Source organism: Narcine bancroftii, chromosome 5, assembly GCF_036971445.1.
Source record: "Narcine bancroftii isolate sNarBan1 chromosome 5, sNarBan1.hap1, whole genome shotgun sequence".
Lineage (NCBI taxonomy): Eukaryota > Metazoa > Chordata > Chondrichthyes > Torpediniformes > Narcinidae > Narcine > Narcine bancroftii.
The window spans coordinates 9552362-9578359 of record NC_091473.1 but is presented as its reverse complement, the minus strand read 5'-3'; the positions used below and the strand labels follow the sequence as shown (position 1 = coordinate 9578359).

At 43.1% G+C, this 25998-nt stretch overlaps 1 protein-coding gene across 5 annotated transcripts in view; it reads right to left on the bottom strand.

Moving 5' to 3' along the window:
* Nucleotides 1–18777: 18777 nt before the first annotated feature.
* The window catches only part of LOC138763097 (uncharacterized), a 41080-nt gene continuing 33859 nt past the window's right edge, over nt 18778–25998 (bottom strand). For all 5 annotated transcript variants that reach the window (XM_069936740.1, XM_069936744.1, XM_069936741.1 and 2 more), the window contains 3 exons: nt 23433–23492; nt 21271–21460; nt 18778–19047 (listed from right to left, as the gene is read on the bottom strand). In XM_069936740.1, the coding sequence (XP_069792841.1) occupies nt 18937–19047; nt 21271–21460; nt 23433–23492 (361 nt within the window). In that variant the 3' untranslated portion in view covers nt 18778–18936. The remainder of the gene's footprint in view (nt 19048–21270; nt 21461–23432; nt 23493–25998) is intronic.

Here is a 25998-nt window from a genome sequence, read left to right as displayed (position 1 = left end):
TGTTAGTTAAAAGTAAGCTACTTTTGTTTTAAGAAAGGGAGATGTAATGATAGTGATCATGTTTGCAATGCAACTAGCAATGCCTTACTGTTTGATTAGACTTGGCTGCCAGCGGGGGCTGACACACTATACAAGATCTGTAATGGAGACGTGCAGCCTCATCGCCTGCCTCATCATGCTGTTTACAACAACTTTAAAGAACCTTTTTCTTCATCCATGTGTTGTCTAAGAACTCACACAAACAAATACAAGATGAAACACCTGTCTCTGTAATTCCCCTCCAGCCCCTGCTCCCCTCCCTGTCTCTGTTACTCCCCTCTAGCCCTTGCTCTCCTCCCTGTTGCTGTAATTCCCCTCCAGCCCTCTCACCCCTCCCTGTTGCTGAAACTCCCTTTTGTTTCTGTTTGAAACCCCCATCTTTTTCCATACCTCCTTTCCCCCAGATCGTCTCTCTCACTCTCTTCCCTTTTCCCTCCGACTCCTTTCATGGAGTCATGATCTATACTCTTCTCTTCCCTTCTCCAATTCACTCTTTTTGTGGACTCCTCTCTTTTACCCACCATTCTTCCCCAGCCTTTAACCCAGACACCAGTCTCTTATTACTTTTTGAGGGGCAAAAAGTTGGTGATAGATCCTTATCCCCTGTGGATGCTGCCACGTCGGCTGAGTCCCTCCTGCCTTGTCGCTGACGGCCACTCTGTCATGTGCCCATGAGCCAATCTGTGATTGGCGAGAGCTCACTGTGGTTGACCTCAATCCTGCTGTGATTGGTGAGGCTTGGAGCCATGCATGTGTGGGGTCATGGCTTTGGTTGACGGAGAAGGAACCAGTTGGGTGAGAGCCGCCCTGTCAACATTGGAGGCTCAGCTCTGCCCATGTCACAGAACTACCTTCACAGATGTGTTTATGTAAATGCACTGGATGCTCTGCAACAGATTGCTGTCTTCTTCAGCCAAACTTCCCGAGCCTCCGAGGACTAACAAGTCACAGGTGACCCCAACTTTGGTAAATATCTCCCATACTTCATTTCAGATATTGGAACTTCTTAATTAGTAGGATCAAGACTGCAATCAGATAAGAGTGTTCAATGGTTTCATTCAAAGGACAACAAATATTGCTGGAATCTCAACAGTTTTGTCTGGATGAATATGAAAAATAGTGGAATGTGAGTGGGAAGTTGTCTTCCTAAGCTTGGCCCATTAGCCTGCATTTGGCCCATATCCTTCTTAACCTGATGAAGTGTCTTTGGCTCGAAATTTAGATTAATGCTTTCCACGGATGCTGGCTGACCTGCTGACCTGGCTGACCTGCTGAGTTCCTCCAGCACTTTGGGTGATCCTCCCTCTACACCAATGGTTCTCAACCTTTCTCTTCCCACTCACATCCCACCTTAAGTAATCCCTAGGCCATTGGTGCTCTGTGATGAGTCAGGGATTGCTTCAGGTGGAAAGAAAAAGGTTGAAAACCACTGTTTGAATTGTCCCTCATTGACTCTTTATATGCACGATTTCATAACGCCAAAGGAAATGGGCCAATGACGATTTTTCTCAAGCAAAATATTTCAGTCACAGTGAGAGCAGTGGTTCTCAACCTTCCCTTCCCACTCACATCCCACCTTAAGCAATCGCTGACTCATCACAGAGCGCCAATGGCATAGGGATTACTTAAAGTGGGATGTGAATGGGAAGAAAAAAGTTGAGAACCACTACCCTATCCATGTTTGAAGCCAGCCCCAGTGGACGCCCAGCATGAAAACACCTAGAATTTTGGATGATGTTACATTTACAAAAGGGTAGCATCAGTAGAAGCTGGACAGGAGTGCCCATGAATCACCAGGTCTGGAGTTTGAAGGATAAACTCAGTAAGTGAGCCAAGATGTGATGTAAGAGGCAGACTTGTGATAGGTTCTTCCATTGAGAACCTTCTGCCAAAGGGCCAGGGAGGTTTTCCCTACAGTTAATGTTAATCGAGGAATAAATCAGTCCTCAAAATGGTCATAGCTGCCCACAGGAAACCTAACCCCATGTTTTTTTGCAGCATGATATTCCACATACAGTGCAATTTTTTAAAGGCCAAAATAACCATTTACTGCCATGTCAAATTTTCTTTATATGGTTTTTAGCAATTTATATTTTGTTCTGATTATCTGGAGTTGAAGGTGAGTTCTGATCAGTGTTGCTGAATATAGTGTAACCGACTTTGCTGGTAATACCAAAATAGATGGGCCTGCAAGTAGTGAAATGTATGATAAAAGTTCATGGGGCCAAAGGAATTGGGGGCCTCTTTGTGTGGAACTCAAAAAATTAACCTATAAATACAGCAGATAATTAGGAAGGTGAGGGAAATGTTTTATTGTAAAGGGTTTAGAGCAGAAAAATAGGAAATTTTATATAAATTTACATGCACCACATCTGGAATTCTACACAAAGTTTTGGTTTCTAAATTTACAGAAGGGCATGCTCGTATTGGAGACAGAGAAGAGTCACTTGGATGGATTCCTGGGATGAAGGGGCTGATACATGCTGTGCCTATTAGACCATAGATCTTATTGAAGCATAAAAACTCTGAAGGGGTCAACAAGGTGGATGCCGAGAGGATGTTTCCCTACTGGACTGATCTCATACTGAGGGGTAAGAAAGGGCAATTTAAAGGGGATCTGAAGGGCAAATTTTCACATGGAAGATGGTGAGTACATATGGAACAAATTGCCAGAGGAGGTGGTTGAGGAGGTACAATTACAACATTTAAAATTTGTTTGGGCAGGTATGTAGATAGGAAAGGTTCCGAGAAATGTAGGCCAAATGCAGGTTAATTGGACTTGCTTCAACAGGCGTGAACAAGTTTGGCTGCAGCGTGTGCTTCCATGCTGTACAACACGATAACAATGTTTGAGCTTGCACCCACTCATAGACTGAGCTCACACACTGTCAACTCGTTTATCAAAACATGAGAGAGGAAAGGTCTTACATTCTACATTTGGACAATTCAGGCTCATCTACCAACCATCCCACAATTCACTCCATGAATAAGGATTCAGAGATATCCTGAAAAATACAATCCACTTCTCAATTCACCACAATTTAATTAGCTTACAACTTGCACACCGGGTTCTGTATCCTTTCTGGCTCCGTATCCTCTGCTCCTGCCCAAGGGGCTGGCATGAGCCTTTATGTGGGGCTGGTGATTGGCAGGGAGTAGGAGGAGCCAGCCTCCCAGGTTACCTCCCTGCAGGTACAATGGGTTGCCCCCCACAGTAGGCAGTGCAGGAATGCAGACAGGTGCAGGTGGTCACCGACAGTCCAGTGGTTGTACCACCACAGCCACCTTTAATGGGCACCAGCACAACATCTGATCAAAGGTGGAGAAAAGTATTTAATTATCAGGACCTTAAACCTGATTAGCGTATACAGAGCCGTTGTCATACCCACACTCCTGTTCGGCTCCGAATCATGGGTCCTCTACCGGCATCACCTACGGCTCCTAGAACGCTTCCACCAGCGTTGTCTCCGCTCCATCCTCAAAATTCATTGGAGTGACTTCATCCCTAACATCGAAGTACTCGAGATGGCAGAGGCCGACAGCATTGAATCCACGCTGCTGAAGATCCAGCTGCGCTGTGTGGGTCACGCCTCCAGAATGGAGGACCATCGCCTTCCCAAGATCGTGTTATATGGCGAGCTCTCCACTGGTCACCATGACAGAGGTGCACCAAAGAAGAGGTACAAGGACTGCCTAAAGAAATCTCTTGGTGCCTGCCACATTGACCACCGCCAGTGGGCTGATATCGCCTCAAACCGTGCATCTTGGCACCTCACAGTTCGGCGGGCAGCAACCTCCTTTGAAGAAGACCGCAGAGCCCACCACACTGACAAAAGACAAAGGAGGAAAAACTCAACACCCAACCCTAACCAACCAATTTTCCCCTGCAACCGCTGCAACCATGTCTGCCTGTCCCGCATCGGACTTGTCAGCCACAATCAAGCCTGCAGCTGACGTGGACTTTTACCCCCTCCATAAATCTTCATCCGCGAAGCCAAGGCAAAGAAACCTGACACAAAACCTATGGTCAACCAAGGCAGCAAGATTCCTGTCCTTCCTTATGAATCAGAGGCCTCCACCAAGAACCTCAACATGCTGGAAAAATGCCAAGAATGCCAACACAAAATCCTGCAATTACTGTAAGGACAAGCATTTTCTCCAAGGCAAACCCCAAACTTCACGTGTCCAATACCAAACTCTCAAAATATTTGAACTTTGTCATGAGTGTAGATTGTCAGATTGGAAAAATGATTGAACCTTCCTAACTAACTTTCCCTGTCTTACTAAAGTCCATATACACAACTTTCCTAGTAACCTCCTCAAAAAATTCAACAAGGTTTGTCAAACATGAGCTTCCCCAGACAATCTATGTTGACCGTAACTAATCAAACCCGGCCTATCCAAATATTTATATACACCATCTCTAAGAATACTTTCCATTAACTTACCCACTGTTGACATCAAACTTAACAGGCCTAGATTTACTCCTAGCATCTTTTGTAAACATTGGAACTACATGAGCTACCCTTCAACCTTCAAAATAGACACTCTATTTGAACTTTATCATGGGGGTAGATTGTCAGAGGGGAAAAATTATTAACTATGAGTCTATGAGTGGTTGTAATCCACTCCCGTTACTAAATACATTTTAAATATCTCCATCAAAGCCCCTACTATTTCTACATCAACTTCCCTCAAGGTCCTAGGGCACATCTTGTCAGGACCTGGAGACTTATCCACCTTTATATTCCTTAAAAAAACCAGTACTTCCTCTTTAATTGTCATCTTTTCCATAACGACCCCACTTATTTCCCGAACTTTACACAGATCAATATTCTTCCCCTTGGTAAATACTGAAGTAAAAACACTGTTCAGAATCTCCCCCCATCTCCTTTGGCTTCACGCATGGCTGTCCACTCTCATTCTCTAGGGTATCAATTTTATCCCTCCTAATATATCTGTAGAAACACTTGAATTTATTTTCACTTTCTTAATTTCCTTCTTAAGATTATTTTTATCTTCTTTATATTCTTCCAGCACCTCATTTACCTCATGCTGTCTAGATTTTTTGTACAGCTCCCTCTTTTTCTGAACCATATTTCCAATAACCCTTGAAAACCAATCAAACACAATCTGAAAGAGAATCATGATTAATAGGCTTTAATCACCTTAAAGTGTCAGCACAGCTGGCATGTTGCTGGCTCATTTCCAAGGCAGGTATTGAGGGAGGGGGTTGGATGTAACAGCCTTTATGGGGATATGTGGGAGGGAGGAGTCACAGGTTCAGGGGACAGGCCAGCCCATATAGCACATACATACATCTATACACACAAAGGTAGCACCACACTCTCTAAAACTTTTAATCTTTCCTTTCATCCTAACGGAAACATACCTTCTCCGTACCTTTAAAATTTCACCGTTGAATGCCCTCCATTTTCCTTCTACATCCTTCCCATAAAACAGGCCATTTTATGAATGACTATATTGCTATAATTGAAAATCAACCTGAATTAGCATGGCTCTTAAGGGTAAACCAAAAGCACTTTAGAAGTAATGAATTTCTGTTGCACTTATAGTCAGGGTAATAATGTTGGAAAAGAGTTAAAAGAAGACATTGAGGAGAACTAATTTGTGAGGAGTGAATATGTCCAGAATGCCACTGAGAGTCAACATGTGATAATTTGAGGGACTCAAGTACACACATTTGTGAAGACAATACGCTCCTTTATAATGTTATCTTGTCTCATTTTAATGTCTATGTTGCTCAAATTAGCAGAAATAATAAGTTAGATTTAGTGCCGTAACGCATTAATTGAAGGGAAACACTTACTTGCCCTCCAATATGGAAAGTCTGCAGGTTCTGCTCCACCCATGCAGGGTGCATGACCTGATGGACTCTCCATTCCTCTAGGGTCAGGTCTTCTGGTACGCAGGGTCTGAAGTGGGTAGGGTGTACTGCTGCCCTAGTCAAACTGGCTACCTCTCTGATACGTTTCAGTAGGTTATCCCAACACGTCTTGATGGCCTTGACAGACCTTTTGACCATGGGACTGCATTGACCTTGGCAGTGATATCCTGCCATGTTTTATCACAACCTACCTGCGACAGTCTGTGGGCACGACTGAAAAGTTGGTCCCTATGGGTGGTCACCTCTGCAATCAGTACTTCCAGCCCATCTTAGCTGAATCCGGGCAGCCTCTGTCTCCTCTGCTGATGCTGCTCTGCCATTTTGCAGAAGCCTGCAAACTCCTTGCGCCACATGGCCACCTCCCAACAAACCATTCATTTGCCTGTTGTCAATGGGCTCGAAAGTGCTGCAGCCTGTGGATTCCGCAGTCTTACCAAAGAAGTCATTTTAAATAGAGTCACTTCTGGGGTTTCCCAAAACTTGCGCAATACACATAAATTGCGTTTGTGGAAAATTTGCAGAAATTTAATTTGCACATGAGTGCAGAAAGAAATAGGGAGGGAGGGAGGGAGGGAGGGAGGGGGAAGGCGTTAGATTAGCAGACGGGGGTCATGGCAGGATGCTCAGCTGCAGCACATTGGCTGCCTGGGAGTCTATGTCCACGTTGCAGCTCTAGCGCCACCTGGTGGCGATGGTGCGTACCACATTCCCTCCTCCGCTGCAACTCTGGCACCACATGGTGGCGATGGTGCATACCACACTCCCTCCACTGCTACAGCTCCAGCGCTGCCTGGTGGCAACAGCACGCGCCAGCACTCCTTCCGCCGCTGCAGCTCCGCGCAACCCATGAAGATGGCAGCCTTTTCTTTATCAAAGGTAGATTATAAAATTGTTGCCAAGGTTCTGGCTAATAGAATAGCTAAATATTTACCAGATTTGATTCATGTAGATCAGACGGGTTTTGTTAAAAATCAGTATTCAGCAGATAATATTGTGAAGTTGATTTCTTTAATTAATATTTCTCGGGATCGATCCAACCAACCTATGGTAATTGCCTTGACGCAGAAAAGACCTTTGACAGAGTGGAGTGGAGTTTTTTTGTTTAAAGTGTTGGAGAAGTTTAAATACCTCTTTTTATTGGCTGGGTTAAGGCTTTATATAGAAATCCTACAGCTAGAGCTGTGACAAATGGACAGATATCTTCTTCTTTTGTGTTATCTAGATTGACCAGACAGGGCCGTCCTTTGTCACCTGCTCTATTTGCATTAGTTATTGAACCTTTGGGTATTGGGCTCATCTCTATTCCAAAACTAACAAAGAATTTAATGATGAGACAAAGATTGAGGATTTGGAGCCAATTTAAGAAATTGTTTGGAATTATGGGATGTATATTTACTAGTCCTATTCTATTCAATCATTTATTCCAACCCGCTATTTTAGATGCAAACTATGAAGAATGGAAACATCCAGGAATTAAAACTTTTAGCGATATTTTTATCCAACAATGGTACAACACAGGATTATGTTGACGCCACGATTAAGTGAAAAAAAACACACAAATGCTGGAGAAACTTAGCAGGTCAAAGAGTGCCTTTATGTAGCAAAGCCCAGCACCTCCTCTCTGTCGGCCTCAAAAGTGACCTCGCCGTAGCCAACAATTTCAATTCTGAGTCAGACTCTCAAGCTCACATTGTCTGTCCATGTCCTTTCACACAACCCCACCTTGACTACCCACAGATCGGAGGAATGACACCTCATTTTTCATCTGGGCACCCTCGAACCCCAGGGCATGAACATTGAGTTCACTGCATTCCACTAATCAGCTTGCCTCTTACCCCCTCCCCACTTTAACTAATCATTCCAGTTCCCACTTCCTTTCTCTCTCCACCTAGCCTAGACTCCTTCCCCCTCCACCTATCATCTCTCACCCTCACCACACCCCCATTGTGTTCGGACATCTCTCATGTTCCCCCACACCTTGATAAAGGGCTCAAGCCCGAAACATTGGTGATGTATCTTTACCTTTGCTACATAAAGACAATGACCTGCTGAGTTTTTCCAGCATTCTGTGTGTTTTTATCCAACAAGATTTTGCATCTTTACAACAATTGGCAACAAAATTTAATCTCCCAAACAGACACTTGTTTAGATACTATCAAATTAGTCATCTTATTCATTCTAAACTTTCAGTGTTTCCATATCTTCTGGATCTGAATTTCATAGACAAACTACTTGAATTACAATTTATTCATAAAGGTGTAATATCTGCCTTTTATTATAAAATATTAAATTTAAAAGTAGCCTCTTTAATTCGGAGCAAAACTGAATGGGAGAATGCTCTTTATACCTCTATTTCAGAAAAAGTCTGGATTTCAACTTTCGCTCTTATCCATGACTCATCTCAATGCGCTCGGAACAGTTTTTTTTTTAAATTTTATTTAAAATTTTATAACATGAATAAAATAAAAATTACATTTAAAGAAATAATAAAAAATAAGATAATAAAAATTAGAATACTACATCATTAAACTACACAAATTAACCCCCCCCCAATAATTATAACACAACATTAATCATCTAATTTAAAATTAGTCCAACCCTCCCCCAATATTAATTAACAATATTGTAAATAAAATAGAAAAAACCCCACTTACAAAAAAAGGATAAAACTTAACAACAACAAAAATTACTAACAACAAAAAAAATATCAATACTAAAATAATACCCTTAAACATATATTTAAATCAAACATAATACATGTATTTAACAAATGAAATCCACTTTAAAACTAAGTTCAAATATTAAAATCATATATCAACCACATATCTTTTATTCAAAAAAAATCATAATTAATAATACATAAATACAGAATTTCCATTAATACCAAGTTTCCTTTATAATTCATCGAGAGAACAAAAACAGCCCTTAGAAAAACAATCAGATAAACTTTTTATTCCCTTCCCCTCCCCTTATATAAAGAAAAGAAAAAAAAGAAAAAAGTTCAAATTCTTATAAAATTCTCCATATTCTTCATTTATAACATCTTCAAAATTCTCTATCGAAATTAACTTAATTTTATTAAACTCTTCTCCCTCAATGTATTTGTACTTAATTTTCTTATTTTTCTTCTTATCACCTTTCCCCTCATCTTCCTCTTCATCTAATTCAACATCCTCAATTTTTGACTTAATATCTTCTGTGACATCATCCTCTTAAAAAAGAAAGAAAAAAGAGAAAAAACCCCCCCAAAAAAAAGAGAAAAAAAAGGAGAGAAAAAAAACCTCCTAATTCCCTCTCAATTACAATCAGAAAATAAAGAGTTTAAAAAAAAAATTTATTTAAAAAAAATAATAATAAAAAAAACCTTCACTTCTTAACCCAAAAATTAAAAAGAAAAAAAAAACAGGTCGTAGGTCACAACTACCTCCTCCTGTTTAAACCACCCAAAGCGGTAACTCCCCCAAAATATTGGGTGTGAGATAACTCACAGGTAGCTGATGACTTCTGGAAACTAGTGCCCACCCAGTTCCCTCTCCCAACTCCCATTTCATTAAACTATCATCATTATTTAAACTATTTAAACTCTTCTCAAAAAAAAGATAAAAGATTTATTTTTTAAATCAACGTTACCACTTCGGTCACCATTGCTTCCATTTCTTTTTAAAAACTGGATCCCACCTTACATCTCTACTCTCTTTGGAGACCTTGAAGAACTACATCGTTCCTGAAACTGCATGATCGGTAGAGACTGAGCAAAGTCCATAACCTCTTTAGGATTGTCAAAGAACTTTGGCTAATTTCCATCCTAAAAAATCTTCAGTACTGCAGATACCTGAATGTTCCCTGATGTCTTTTTTTCCACAACCGTTCTTTCACAGAATTAAATTCGTGTCGTTGAAACATAATTTCTTGACTCAAATCTTGATAGAAGAAAACAGGATTATTCTGAACCATCAAAGGAGATCATTTTGCTGGGCATTTCTAATACGTAAAATTGTCTCTCTGTCACAATAGTTTAAACAACAGATCAAAACAGATCTTGGATTCTGTCCTGAAAAAGATTTTCTTCTTAAAACTCTATAAGCACGTTCCAGTATTAAACCTTCAGGGAATTTATCCTGTCCTAACACTCGTGGAATCCATTCAGTAAAAAATTTTCTTGGATCTGGTCCTTCTATGCCTTCTGGCAAACCAACAATTTTCACGTTGTTCCGTCTAGATTGATTCTCCAAATAATCAACCTTTTTTGCTAAATTTTTATTTTGGATCTGCAATGTTTCAATTATTCTATTTTCATCTTGCAGTTGATCCTGTGCATCGACTAAACCTTGATCACACATTTCAAATCTTTCAATGGTTTCAAGCTTAAAAGCTCCATTAATGACTTCCGCCATCGCATTAATCTTGGAAATAAACAGGCTCACAAAATTAGCTAAGTGACTCAATACAGAATATATCTTATCTTCAAGATCCTTAACAGACATTTCAACAGAAGTAGATTCAGGCATAATGGGGTCTTGCTGTTCCTTAGAGACCACGGGATCTTCTGTCCCTTCCCTTAATTTAGTATCTTTTCTAGCAGTTTGACTTCGTATAAAAATCCCTCTCAAAGTCCTCCCAGCAATGCCAGGAGACTGAAGATCAGGGTTATCTTTAAGCCAAATCTCTTTAATCATCTTCACTGAATCGATGTCTGGAAAAACCGTTGTAATTGAAGATGCATTTTGCTGCGCCACCACTATAGCAGTCGAATGACAACTCTTTAACTCTCCAGCTGGTGGCGCCCCAGCTGATTCAACTGTCAAAACCTCAGCAACAACGCCTGCAGTGGCCACCGTGCGAAACACTGGCACCCGTCCAGCCCCTTGTTCTGAAAGCTGCTGAATGCGACCTTCAGAGAGCCTCACCGGCTTAAAACGAAGCTTCAATGCCGAACTCTGCACGTCCTCCTCTGGATCCATTCTACATTAAGACCTGGCTTCTTGTAAACAAGTAGGCTCAGACAATTTCGGAAAATGTAGTTTTTTAACAGTCTGTTGATATTTTCTTTTACCTTTTTTTTGCATATAAACCATTAGGCACTAATCCAACACCTCTTATTATTTATAAACTTTTAAAAGAACTTTAACGGGCACTTAAAGACAAAACAATAAATCAGAGTCAGGAGAGGTCTGGAAGGCACGTCTGTTCCCTACGCCATCTTGCCACGCCCCCCCGCCATCTTGCCACGCCCCCCGCATTCGGAACAGTTTGATTAAATTTAAAATGATGCATAGCATACACTTTTTATAAAGTTAAGCTCGCATGAATCTACCCAGATATCAACTCATTGTGCAACAAATGTAAAAGATTTGAAGCCCCTCTGATACATATGTTTTGGTTTTGTCTCAATTTAGCAGAATATTGGGCAACTATTTTCAGAATATTTTCGGCCATTTTCGGGATTAATCTAGAACCATGTGCGTTCATTCCAATGTTTGGCTTCTCCAGAGATGTAAACGTATATTTAATGTCTAACCAAAAACAGGTCTTAGCATTTTCTACATTAATAACTAGAAGATAAATATTGCTTAAATGGAAAGAGGACTTTCCACCCACCCATAGACAGTGGTTACCAGATATTATGTCCTTTCTAAGTTTGGAAAAAAAAATCAGACATAATGTTAGGAAGATGAAGATCTCTTTTGATATGACTTGGGGTTCATTTATAGCTTACTTTAATAATTGGAATGATCGATTTGTGGGGATGCAGTAAGTGGGCGTATTTTGTCAGATCTCCAGAAGCTGTTGATTGATTTCAAGTCTGCTTAAATACCAATTTCAACCTTGGTTGGTGGATGGGGCTAGATCTTTAGAATCAAGCTTTTTTTCCTTTTTCCTTTTCTTTTTTACTCTTAACTGTATGTTTAGATTGTATGTTTAGTCTGCAGTGTTCGCGCTACGCGGGTGTGAAAAAGAATGACATGTGCGCCAAAGCCTTGAAGTCGAGGCCACCACTGGCCATCACGTTGACATGGGGCCCGGGCTCTGATGTCAGGGCCCCACATCATTGAAATGCCAACCTGGGATTGGCCAGCATTCCCACCACAGTGCTGGTCTTCCCGCCGAGCTGGAGGTCACCTGGGACGACAGCCGGTGTTATCCCCAGGTCCGCGCGGTTACTGCATTCGTCGGCCTTTTTGTGGGCTGGTCCACATCTCCATCTGGTAACTGACCACCACCCCCTCAGAATTGGCGCTCAGGCCATTGTCCATTGACTTGGGTGGTCTGCCCTTGTGTCACAGGGAGGAGTGGAGACCAGCTGGTCACAGTCCACATATGTCGGTTTCAGGCGGTCGACGATAAAGGACCTCTCCTTACCACTGATGCCAAGGATAAAAGTGAAGCCATTGTTCCTGATGACCCTGTAGGGCTTCTCTTAGGGTTGTTGTAGGGGTGGCCAGTGTGTGCCCCTTCTCACGAACAATACTGACAAGTCCCGGGGTTAAAGTCCTGGGCTGGTCATGTGGTGGGGTTGTCGCAGGACCAGCGACCCCAGTTTTTGCCACAAGTTCTCAAGGGTGGCTGTGGGACCTTCCGGGCATTTGTTGGGGGCCAGGAACTCCTCAGGAATGATTAATCCCTATCTGAGGTTAGGGGCTCTGGGATCCTGAATCTGGATACCCATGTGTCGATAAGTGCCCTGGCACAGGTTTCTGTGGTGGTATCAACCAGCGGGACTGCCTCAGGCCACCATGGAGCAGTCAACCATGGTCAAGAGGTGTCTCACCCCATGGGAAACTGGTAGCAGCCCCACTATATCAATATGTACGTGCCTGAACCTGCCCCATGCTGGTTCATATGTTTATGTGGGCACCTTTGTGTGAGACTGCATTTTTGAGGACTGGCAGTTCATGCATGTCTTGGCCCACTGGCTGGCCTGCTTATGGAGGCTGTGCCAGACAAACCTGCTATCCACCAACTTGAGTGGCCCAGATTGCAGGATGCACTAAGTTGTGGATGGCATCAAAAACCTGGCACCTCCATGCAGCCGGGACGATGGGGTGAGGGCTGCTGGAGGAGACATCGCACGGCAGTGTCAGGTAACTGGCCCAACAGGGACGCCTTCAACCCTGAGACCGGAAATGGCTGTCCTGTACGTGGGGATCTCAGGGTCCTGCTGCTGTGCTTTGGCAAGGGCCACATAGTCGATCCCCTGGGACAGAGCATGTACCGACTTGATGGCAGGGCGTGACAGAGCATCAGCTACCACCTTGGTTTTCCCCACAATGTTCTTTATGTCTGTGGTAAATTCAGACACGTAGGACAAGTGTCTCTGTTATCGGGCCGACCACGGGTCCAATACCTTATGGAAGGCAAATGTCAGCGACTTGTGATTGGTGAAGACCTTGAATTGCCGACCTTCCAGAAAGTTACAGAAATTACTTACTGCCGGGTACAGAGCCAATAGCTCTTGGTCGAAAGCGCTGTATTTGAGCTCTGGGTGGGGGAGAGTGAAGGTGCCTGCTGAAAAAGCCCAGGGATTGTCACTGGTCTTCAATGAGCTGTTCCAGAACACCCCTTACCACTGTGCTGAAGGCATTAACTGTCAGAGCGGTAGATGCCTCTGGTCTGGGGTGGACCAGGAGGGTGGCATTGGCCAGCGCATCTTTGGTGTTCTGGAACGCCCTCGAAGACTCATCATCCCAGGTAATGTCTTTTGACTTGCCTGCCATCAGCTCGAGGAGGAGGCGCATGATGCGGGCCACTGCCAGTTTGAATCTGTGGTAAAAGTTTACCAATTCCTGTAGCCCTTTTACTGTACGTGGCTTGGAAAAGTGCTAGACTGCCTCAACCTTTTCAGTGAGTGGTGTTGCCCCATGCTTACTTATTCTATGCCCCAGGAAATCAATAGTGACCAGGCCGAATTGGCACTTCATGGGGTTAATTGTCAAACCAAACTCACTCAACTGGGTGCACTGTTGTCTCAAGTGGGCTGTATGGTCTTTGCACCTGTGGCTGGCAATGAGGATATCATCCAAATGGATGAATGCAAATGGAAGGTCCCAGTCCACTGCATCCATCAGCCACTGGAAAGTTTGTGTCGTGTTTTTCAGACTGAAGGGCATATGGAGGAATTTGAACAGGCCAAAACAGGTTATAATCATGGTCTTGGGGACATCCTGGGGGTGGACTTGGATTTGGTGGTACCCCTGGATGAGATTAACCTTGGAAAATACCCGTGCACCATGCAGGTTGGCAGCAAAGTCTTGGATGGGGCACAGATATCTGTCGGGCATTATGGCCTTGTTGAAGTGGTGGTAGTCACCATATGGGCCTCTTCCCCCTGCTGTTTTTGGCATGATGTAGAGGAGTGAGGCCCAGAGACTGTCAGAGCGCTGCACACTCCCAAGCTCCTCCATTTTCTTAAACTCCTCCTTCACCAGGCTGAGCTTTTCAGGAGGGAGTTGGTGTGCCCTGGCATAAAGCTGGGGGCTCTCAGTCAGAATGTGGTGCCTTACCCTGTGCTTTGGCCCAGTCGTAGATAAATGTGCCACCACTATTGAGGGGAACTCTGGCAGGATGTGGGCAAATTTGTTATCTGAAAGTGTTAGAGAGTCAAGGTGGGGGGGGGGGGTGGGTAGTTTGGCTTCCCACAGAGGTAGAGACTGAAAGGTTTTGGCATGCACCATCCTTTGAGGACTATAAGGAGGCAATGGGCATGAAGGAAGTCAGCCCTCAGGAGCGGTTGTGCCACTGCTGTGAGGGTAAAGGTCCATGTAAACTGGCTGTTGCCAAGCCAAAGGGGAATGGTGCAAATCCCAAAAGTCCAGATGGAGGAGCTGTTAGCTACCCTCAGTGATGAGCCCTGCTTGTTAATTAAACTCAAAACTCCTCTTGCCTTTGCCATAAAAGATGCATGAAAGTGTTGTCCTCTCCAACATCAAAAATGTTGCAGTGTCATTCTTTTAAAATATAATATTAGCTTTAAACTTTTTTTTTACATGCATACCTTCTTGCATTTGATAGGGTGATTTAAACCTTGAATATTCCAACACATTATTAATATCTCAACCCATATAAACTGAATTAAAAGCAGAAATACTGAAAAAGAAAATTAATAAAAATTCCAGTTAATTCAGTTTAACCAGGAAACTAGTAAAACCTGATTGACAAAGGAATGTAGCAGGCATGAATCACCATAGCAACTGCAGAAAGGAATCCTAAAGCAGATCCTCCCTTTCCCCTCACTCCTCAAAAACTATCCCAAGCAATAGCAAGCTAAATCCCAAGCATACTACCCCCTCCAAAAATCTTCCTGAAGGCAATACTCTTATCTAAATGTAAATGACATTAAAACTTACAAACAAATCTAAACTTGTTATGGCTAATAATGAAATAACAAGGTTAGATTCTGAGAGCTTAAAAGAAAATGACCCTTAAAATGAATTATATATTAAATGATTTACTAACTTAACAGTTTACCAATTTAATTTAATGGGCCAAATAAGTTTAAAAATTAAAAAGTATTCAAACTAATAGAACAAAATAGTAAGAAAAAGTGAAAGTTAAACCCTCAAAAGAATATCTAGTCCAGTGGTTCTCAACTTTTTCCTTTCCACGCACATCCCACTTTAAGTAATCCCTATGCCATTGGTGCTCTGTGATTAGTAAAGGATTGCTTAAGGTGGGATGTGGGTGGGAAAGGAAGGCTGAAAATCACTGCTCTAGATCCAATTGTTACTGAAATATTTTGCTTGAGAAAAATGGTCATTGGCCTATTTCCTTTGGAGTTCTGAAACCGTGCACATAACGAGTCAATTAGGGACAATTAAAACAGTGGTTTTCAAACTTTTTCTTTCTACCCACATCCCACCTTAACCAATCCCATACTAATCACAGAGCACCTATGGCATAGGGATTACTTAAAGTGGAAAGAAAAAGGTTGAGAACCACTGATCTAATCCTAACTCAAAAGATTTTTCTTTTAAAAAGTCCTTATGGTAAAACCAAAGTCAAAAAACAGAGAAAATCACTGGAACATCCTTATTACAATTAAATAATTATAAGCTCTATGACCTTTAACCATCTGAATCACATACTTCTTGTGAATTTAGAATATAGAAACAAAAATGTTACAGATTCACAGAAGTAAAGGTGGAAGGGAGGCCATCAAGAAATTTCTGCACATCCCAGGTTGAGCCCAGCCAACAATACATCTTGTCCGGGAGAATGATCCAAAGATGTGCCGGGAAGTGAAGGAAGGGTTTGTAGCCTCTCTTGTACAACTTGGACTTAGCATCTTTATATACAGCACGTGGTTTCACCACCTCCATGGGATGTATCTCTATTCCCAGGGAATGTTTTGTTTGCTTTCTCTTATAAAGTAACTTATATTTAGTAACTTATAAGTAACCTTTAGTAAAGTAACCTGCAACTGACTTATTGGATTAATATTTATGGATACTTGAAGGTTTTGAATTTATGGGGAATATGTCTTGGACATTTGTTCCATTATAAATAACTTCACTAAGTAGACACGGTGTGGGAGTGGGGGGTGGGCGCATGGGCTGGCGGGTAGTGGTGGTGGGGTGGGGGGGAGGGAGGGAGGGAGCTGGTGAGAGAGTGGGTGGGCCAGCGACGAACGGATGGATGAGGGGTGAATTTACTCTACTCCTGTGAGTGCGTAACACGTCATTGGTTGGGGGTGGGACCCCCTAAATTACTGAGGATGGCAAATTTCCATGAATTTTGACTGTGGTGTGAAAGGCCCAGCTTTCACACCTGCATTTCTGGGAATTTCACCGGGACAAAGTAGGGTCACCGCTCACCTGCAGTGTGAAAAACAGCTAATCAGTGATAATCAGACGCAATTGTTTTGGAGTGTTCTGAGGAATGGCAAAGATTCTGAGTACATTAATAACTTGTCACCTCTGCAGATATTGCCAGCTTTACTCTGCATCTCCAGCAGATTTTATTTCTGCTTTTCTTCAGTGGAATTTTCTATTTATTTGTACTGTTTTGCTGTGATTTTAATGTTTGCATATTCCCTGCCTATGATGCATCACATTCTTGTAGAATTCTGCAGTCTGTTATGTTAGCCATTAACTTGTCTACACTTTACTGTATTTGGGAAGCAATTTCCCTTTTAAAAGGATGCTGGTGTGGCTCTCATGGATTGATAAGTTTGAGGGATTGGGCACAAAAGATGTTTTTATATATCTGGTCCTCTCAATAAAGCAGTGTTACCAAAGTTGTCATGTTTAACTGTTTTCTTCTTGTTTTTGAATCACACCGTGCAAAGGGAATGGCAGAGATTTGGTGTTTAAAAGCAGTAATTCTTTTCCCTGCATTTTAAGCAAGTAAGATTGAAGTATTTTATTTTGGTCGTTAACATCGAAGTTACTATGGTTACTTTATCCTTTGTTTAAACAGAGGTGCAGTTAAACATTGCACCCATATTGCACGTGGTTCAACTGCTGCTGGACGCGTCCACACTGAAATTTCCTTTGATCAGCCAAGGGGATAAAATGGGATGAGCCTCTGCTCTTTCATCGTAGAGCTGGCTCATTACCATTCATGCTGAGAGTGTACAGTTTGTGCCTGAATTCGGAGAGTGTGATATTGGACTGTTGTATACGACTTCACATCTTAGACAATGGATTTGAAAAATATATTGAAAAACAAAACAGAAAACTGAGATGAAGCGTTGAAAACCTATTGATGTGTAATTTCTGCTACCCTGTATAAATGAAGTGGTCAAGTATCACTCCAGTGTGGGATTTGCATTACCTCTAGATGATTGTGTATATGGTTGTTAGACATTTCCACTTGTGCTCTTGTTACTTCTAGGCAAGCGGACAGTTGTATATGCATTTCCCTAAACATTGGTTTATGAATATCAGAACCATTAACTGATGTCTTTACTTCTATTTGAACACCTGGACCCGCTAGAACATGGATTAATGCAACATGGTCTGTATTTATTAGTTTACAAATGCATGAAACCATCAAATTCAATAATGTATCCAGGTATTTCACTGGAAACCTGATACAGATGGGTTTGAAATGAACTCTGATCAATATTTGGTAAATAAATAGAAACCTTTTTAGGTGAATGGGTTTGGAAATTATATTTCTTGGGTATTCCAAATATGCTTTTTAGTAGTGGGATCAACCCAAATGGTATCAGATGTAGACAGGGAAATCCTTAAAACACCTGGAATTAAAAATAAACACTTTGAGCTGGGCCTAGAACAGTTCCAATAGCGCCCAGCTAACACTGTTGCCTGGAATATTGGAAGAAATCCCCTGTTTTTAGAATGGTCCCATGATATCTTTTCAAGCAAAGTTTTGCTCACACTCGCTTTCTGCAAAATAAATTAGGCAGTGGCTTGACTCCCCATCAGGCTATACTACTGAAATGGACCAGGTCAACAAATGAACCACTGACCCTAAGGCAAAGTCCTTGAGGTACAGCTTGTATATCCAAGAGAAGAGACAAAACTGGGGGAAGGGTTAGACCAGTGGTTTTCAAACGTTTTCTTCCCACTCACAAACCACCTTAAGTAATCCCAATGCCATAGGTGTTCTGTGATGAGTAAGGGATTGCTTAAGGTGGGATGTGAGTGGGAAGGGAAGGTTGAGAATCACAGCTCTAGACCTAATTGTGACTGAAATATTTTGCTTGGGAAAAATTGTCATTGGCCCATTTCCTTTGGAGTTATGAATCCATGCACATAATGAGTCAATTAGGGATGATTAAAACTGTGGTTTTCAAACTTTTTCTTCCCACCCACATCCTACTTTAAGCAATCTCTTACTAATCACAGAACACCGATGGCATAGGGAATACTTAAAGTGGGACATGAGTGGGAAGAAGAAGGTTGAGGACCACTGGGTTAGAGGCTGAAAGACTAAACTTGAAAATATTGAGCAGCAACTTTATTAAGAATGTAAAATGGCCTTCTGTACACCCATAGGAAATGTAGATGGTTTTAAGTCTGTATCTATTTTAGTGTACCGCTCCAGTTGATGGGATTGTATTGCAGCATTTCACGTTCTCGTAGAGAATCCATGGACTTTGCTAATCTTTTCTCCTTCCACTGAATTTCCATCAGCTAAGAGGAACAAATAAAAGAGAATAAATGTATGCAGGTGTTGGATAGAAACTTGACAACCCAGTGTTTCAGTCAATGAAGTACGTTAGAATTAAAATCACTGTGTAGGTGCTGGTCACAGAAATCTTCAACGAAGCAGGAAAAGGCAGGAACCTCTTCTTGATTTATTTAGGACTCTGGAAAACCTGCTCTTTAAAATATCGCTAGAGACTTTATTGGCGTCAATCTGAGTGAGTATGCACTTCAGAAAGACACAGGGTGAAATATTTCTCCTGTTGCTTTGGAAGCAAAATCCTGGTGAGTTTCTGTCCATGGTTCCGGATTCCATTGCCTGTGAATCGCTGAGCAAGTCTAGAATGTGCTGTGCAACTGAAATGAACTCCAAGTCATTCACACAGAAACAGCGGCATTGAAGAGCCCACCTAGACTTGCTAGAAACGGGCCCTTCAACCCAATGTCCCACCCTCTTAATCCATCCGCGTATCAGTCCAAATTATTCTTTAACATTGCAATAGTACCTGCCTCAACCACCTCCTCCAGCAGTCGGTTCCACACCCTCACTACCTGCTATAAAAGTCACTCCTCAGCTTCCTATTGCAGTTCTCTCTCCTTCTCCCCACCCCTCACTTCACCCTGAACCAATGTCCACTGGTTACCCACTAACTCCCACAGCCACCTCGAATGCACCTCTTCAGACCCCACTCATTGTAAGGATTTTCTCAAGTCCTCCAGCTCCATTGCATCTGCTCCCAGGCCGAGCACTTCCATGCCAGATCATCAGAGATGTCCTTCTTCAAACAATGTGGCTTTCCCTCCACCACCAACTCAGTGCTCCCCACATATCCTCCATTACCCGCACATCTGCCCTGCCCTCCTCCACACAGAAAAGACAGATGCCCCTTGTCCTCACCTATCGCCCCACCAACCTCCGCATCCAACATATCCTCCTCTGCCATTTCCAACACCTACTACGTGATCCCACAACTAAACACATCTTCCCCTCTCCTCTCCTCTCCTCTACTCCTTCTATAGGGACCCCTCCCTCCATGAATCCCTTGTCCACTCCTCCCTCCCCACAAATTGTCCCATTGGCACCTACCCCTGTGGCCACAGGAAATGCTCCATTTGCACCCCACACCTCCTCCTTCAGCATCATTTGGGGCCCCAAACTGTCCTTCCAAGTGAAGCAACATTTCACTTGGGAATTTGCAGGGTCATCTACAGCATCCGGTGCTCCAGCTGTGGTCTCCTTTACATTGGAGAGTCTGGTTGCAGACTGGGAGATCATTTGTTGACCACCCCTACTCTGTCTGCCACAATAGTGTTGATCTCCCAGTGGCCACCATTTTAATTCCCCATCCCATTCCCTTGCTGACATCTGTCCATGGTCTCATGGACTGCCTGACTGAGATCACCCACAAATTGGAGGAACAACACCTCATCTTCCATCTGGGCACCCTCCAGATGGCATTAACATCAATTACTCCGGTTTCTGTTAAACCACCCCCCAGCTTTGTCTCTCTTTTCCCTCTTTCAGAGATAAAATCAATTCTCACCTCTCCTCTTATCATATCCAATGAGCACATTTTGTTTGTTGGGCTGGACTCCTCCCCGTCAGTCTAGTCTCTTTATTCCTGTTCTTTAATTATTCCTTGAAGAAGGTCTCAGCCCCGAAACATCAGTAATATCTCTACCTCCTATGGACACTGTGAGACCAGCTGAGCTCCTCCAGCATTTCTGTGTATGTTTTTACTACAATCCCAGTATCTGCAGCCTTTCATGTTTCACTTTACCCATTCCTCTACTCTGGGCAACAGACTCCATCCACCTGATCTGTTCCTCTGAGTGTTTGGACTCCCCATCCTCCGGTACCCCAAGGAATCAAGCATTAGCTTGTTCATCCTCTCCCTCTAGATCTCTGACCCCCAAGTCCTGGCAACATCCTGGTAAATCTTCTGTGTACCGTCTCCAGCTTGACACCATCTTTCATATGGCAGATATGAAAAATAAATGCTGCCCACATTATGATCTTCTAAAATCTCCACAATATTAATAGTGTAAATATCAAATATGGTTCGAGAAAAGAATATAGCACAGGGACAGACCTTTCAGCCCACAAAACCCATGCTGTCCATGAAGCCATCAAATTTACCAATGCAAAATATCATTTTTCAATCGTATGAAGGTCTTGGCAAAAGTTTATTTGTGATCAGAGTCTCTCACCTTCTTGTTTTCATCCCGAAATGCTTGAAGAAATCGGGAGCGAGCACTCTGCTTTTCGAGGTCCTGAAGAAGTGCCTTCCTGTCAGCCTCACGCACTGCTTCTCCCTCTCTGGCACGCACGAATAATGCATAGCGCTGAGCTTCCCACCGCTGATTCATTTGCCACTTGAGCAGCTGTCTGATCTCACGCCTTCAACAGGCAATTGTAGAAAAACTGGTTAACTCCATGGCAATCTGTGATGTGCCTGAATACTGCAGGTGCCGATCTCTCTCTCTCTCTCTCTGTCTATACCCCAAACAAACAAGTGCAAAGGACACCTTGTACCCTTTCATTAATGAGACAATAGGGTGTTTCACAGCTAGAAAGCTGGCCCTTTTGCCCCCGGAATCTACATTGGCCAACAGCTGCCCATCTGTACTAATACCATGTTTTATTCTCCCTGCATTCTCGCAGATTTTCTCCCCCTCCCCCCCCCCACCCACGCCCCCTCCCGCACTAACCCAGATTCTAACACTCATCTTCACATGAAAGGCAACATGCCAACTTGCACGTTTTTGGGTTGAGGGTGGAAATTGGCAGAAAAGTCAGAGGGAGAGAGAGCATGCAAACTCCACACTGACAGCACCATAAATCAGGTTATGGTTGCTGGAGTGCTGACGCAGAAACATTACTCACTGAGCCACCCTTCTCTGAATGGAAGAGAGAGTTAGAACTTGTATGGAATCCTTAAGTAAAAGGAACGATCTGTTCATTGGCTCACTTCATAAACTCCAGTTTGTATTCAACTATCTACAGATGAGCAGAATTCGTATATTGATTACGGTTGCTATGTGACTAAACCGAGCAACAAATAAGGGGGGACATGTAATGTGACTGTCCTTAAGTCTTGTGGGAGTCGAGGGACAAGTTTGGACAGGAAGGTCTTCAGACGATATCAGGACCACAGGTGAGCCAGCAGTGCAGTGAGTTAAAGTACTCACAGAGCAAACCTAGATGATCTATGTTAGTCCTTGGACTGTTGCTGGAGTCCACACTTTCTGACTCAAAACTTTGAATGTACCTTTGAGGCAAGATAATGTCACTTGATCAGGGAAGGGGGCAAATGAAGGATTCATCCATGCTATGCATGGATGCAGCAGGATTTCACCAGCGGCAAGTCAGCTGTTCTGGGTACTTGTTGGTGCACTTCTAATTTTTGTGCACTACAGCAAGTATGGAAGGTATTGAAGGTCAGATGCACCACTGATTACAGGGCTATCTCTAATCCAGTAAGCCAAAAGGGGCCTCAGTTTTACACTGGTCTTGGCTGACACACCGAGCACAGTCCCATTCACCGAATGGGATCACTGACCACTATGAAGTGAACATTGGACTCATTTAAGAAAGGATGTGCTGTTGTTGGGGAATGTTCAGAGAGGTTCACAAGGAAAATCCCAGGAATGAAAAGGTTATCATGTGAGGAGCGTTTAACTGCTCTTGGCTTGTACTCGTTCGAATTTAGGAGAATGAGGGTGATCTCATTGAAACATTTTGAATGTTGAAATGCACGGGCAAAGTGGATGTGGAAAGGTTGTTTCCCTCAGTGGGAGAGTCTAGGACAAGAGGGCACAACTTCTGGATTGAAAGGCCTCTGCTTAGAACAGAGATGGGAGGAATTTCTTCAGCTAGATGGTGGTAAATCTGTGGAATTTGTTGCCACAGGTGGCTGTGGAGACCAGGTCATTGGGTGCATTTAAGACAGAGATTGATACGTTCTTGATTAGCCAGGGCATCAAAGATTATGGGGAGAAGGACGGGCAGTGGGGCTGAGAGGTGAAATGGATCAGCTCATGATTAAATAGTGGGGTAGACTCAATGGGCTGAATAGCCTATTTCTGCTCCAATGTCTCATGACCTTATAGGATAATAAACTCGCATCTCCATCATCATCAGAAACTGTGGAAGGAATCCTTTAACAGCACAATTTGCCAGAAGGCTCTGATGTTGGTCTGCAGATGGCACCTGATTTTCCACTGTATCACAGACCAAAACCTGGTCTGCTCTGTAAAACAGCTGCAGCAGTGAATCTGGCTGTACAAAACCAGAGGTGAGAGCTAGACTCAACATGACCTGGCCAACATCCACACAGGAGCACCCTTCAGGCTGCCTTGTATTCTCTTACCTGTACTCCTCCTTCTCAGCCAATGAACCATAAAATGGGCGCTGCCAGCCCTGATGATACCTGCGAAGTATGAATATATTGATCAAATGAGTACCTTCAAGAAGGAACTGTAGCAATGCAAGTCAGACGTACATTTAAAATCAACTGGGTTCATTAATACCCCAGAAGCAGCATTAATAAGCATCATCTGTAGATCCAATAAAGTTAGAATTAAGCTACCTTCTTGTTCAGGAGAAAATATTGCAGGTTATAGACTGAGCTAAATGGTGCTGCATTCAATAAACTGGAACATAGCCGTGGTCTAATCTTTCTTGAGATCTCCTTCATCACAGGCACTAGTGCTCAGTCACATCATGAACATTAGGAAGCAACTTAGTGTATTGGAACAAAGCAAATGGCTTGGATCCTGACCCAGTCTCAAACTATAATACTGGAGAAAAGCAAATAGAAAACAAATCCAGATGGCAGAAAAACAGAACATTCTGAAAGCCCACTGCAGGAGAGCGATCATTTGTACAGAGAGAAAGTGTGAAATTGTTTGAGGGTTGATGATCTTTCATCATAAACTTCTAATGAAGGGTCATTGGCCTGAAGCATTAACTGCATCTCTCTCTGCAGATGCTGCCTTATTATGGCGCGCTGAGGGAGCAGCAAGCAAGCACAAACTCAAAAGACTGTACAACAGGCTATATTCCAGTAAAAGTCTGAACACCAGTTCCAGCCTTGGTGGCTCCCTGCGTGACTGGCTCAGGAGGGCCCAGCTCAGGTTTATATTCAGGTCAGCTGATTGACAGCCGGCCAGGTGAAGTCAGCCCCTTAGATCAGGGGTGTCAAACTCAAATTCACAGAGGGCCAAAATTAACTAAATATTTATTGAAAATTTTCAACAACATCTGCATGTTTTCTCTTCTTTCAACATATGTAATGTTAAACTTTTTCTTATTAAAATAAATGTTTAATAATAGTTTTGGATAAACTCTTTCCAGAAGCATTAACAAATGAGAAATAAAATATTCAATAAATAATATTTCTCTATAGAGGATTTGTCAAATGTTGCCTGTGTGCTGTCGAATAGTAAAATCTGAGGGCTATTGAGAATGTGGGAGAATAACATGATTCCTGAAACAATCAAATGGGTGACTGATTGTGGGCATGAACTCTAGCAGGGTTATTTGCCATGCCCTTTTTCCATTGGTACAGATATCCTTTGATTGACACACTTTTCAAGTTTTATGCCTAATGAGCTTGTATCCAGGTGCAGGACCATTTTTAACCAGGAATATATTTATCACTGTGACGTGAAACTATTGGAAGATCGTTTTATCCTGAGATTAAAGTTCATAATCCTTACTCAGGCCTGTGTGCGGGAGGGCGGGGTTTGCGGGCGATCGGGTTGGACAACGACAGTGCGGGGGCATCGGCTCTCGCTGCAGGGCGGCATCTCAGCGGATCAGCAGCCCCGTCACCGTGAGTCGCGGGTCGGCCTGCGGCAGGGAGGGGGAGTGGGCAACGGTCCTGGCGAAGTCAGGCCCGAGGCCTCCGGTTCCGGGCGCTGGGAAGTGGCCTTGGCTTCCCCTGACACCGGCCAGGCCCCAAAACCAGAATCCACGGTGAGACCCTGCAACGTAAACAGAGGAGGTGGGGGCGATTAGCAGGCTGACGCCAGTGCATTCTGGGATTTGTTGTATTACTGTGCATGCGCTATACTGGCGCGGCGGCCAGCGGGCCACCTCTAATACATTTTTGAAATGATCTCGCGGGCCAAATATAATTATATCGTGGGCCAAATTTGGCCCGCGGGCCAGAGTTTGACATGTGTGCCTTAGATGGTCTATTCAGGTTAGCTGATTGGCAGCCAGCCAGGTGGAGTCAGCTGCTTAGGTGGTCTTCCTGCAGGTACAGAGATTTCCCCCTGCAGTAGGCTGGTGGTCGTATCGCCACACTTATGCACTGAGTAGTTCAGTACAGCTTAATATAAAACAGTAGAGATGTATGCATGCCAAAACCAGCCAACATGATTCAGTACAGTTTTAACACTGATATCTCTGTGATGACATGTGATTCCTTACATAAACATTAATTAAAAATGTTGGACAGATTAAACCTCACTACTCATCACTTTAACAGTGGGAAAAAGAAGAAAGGAGCCCCTATTGACCTTCTATCAATTATCACCACAGAAAAGAACATGATCAGTGGTCCCGTCGTAGAACATTACTGAAACAGGCCTCTTTGGCCCATTTTTTTTTGCCTCATCCCATTCACCTGCACCCAGTCCATAGCTCTCCATACCTCTCCCATCCATTTACCTGTCCAAATACTTCTTAAAATGTTAAAATGGAGCCCACATACACCACTTCAGCTGGAAGCTCATTCCACACCCACTACTATGTGTGATGAAGTTCCCCTCATGTTCACCCTAAACTTTTCCCCTTTCACCCTTAACCCATGTCCTCTGGTTTATATCTCACCTACCCTCAGTGGAAAAAGCCTGTCTACATTTACTCTGTCTATCCCCCTCAAAATTTTAAATGCCTTAATCAAATCTCACCTCCTTCTTCTCCAC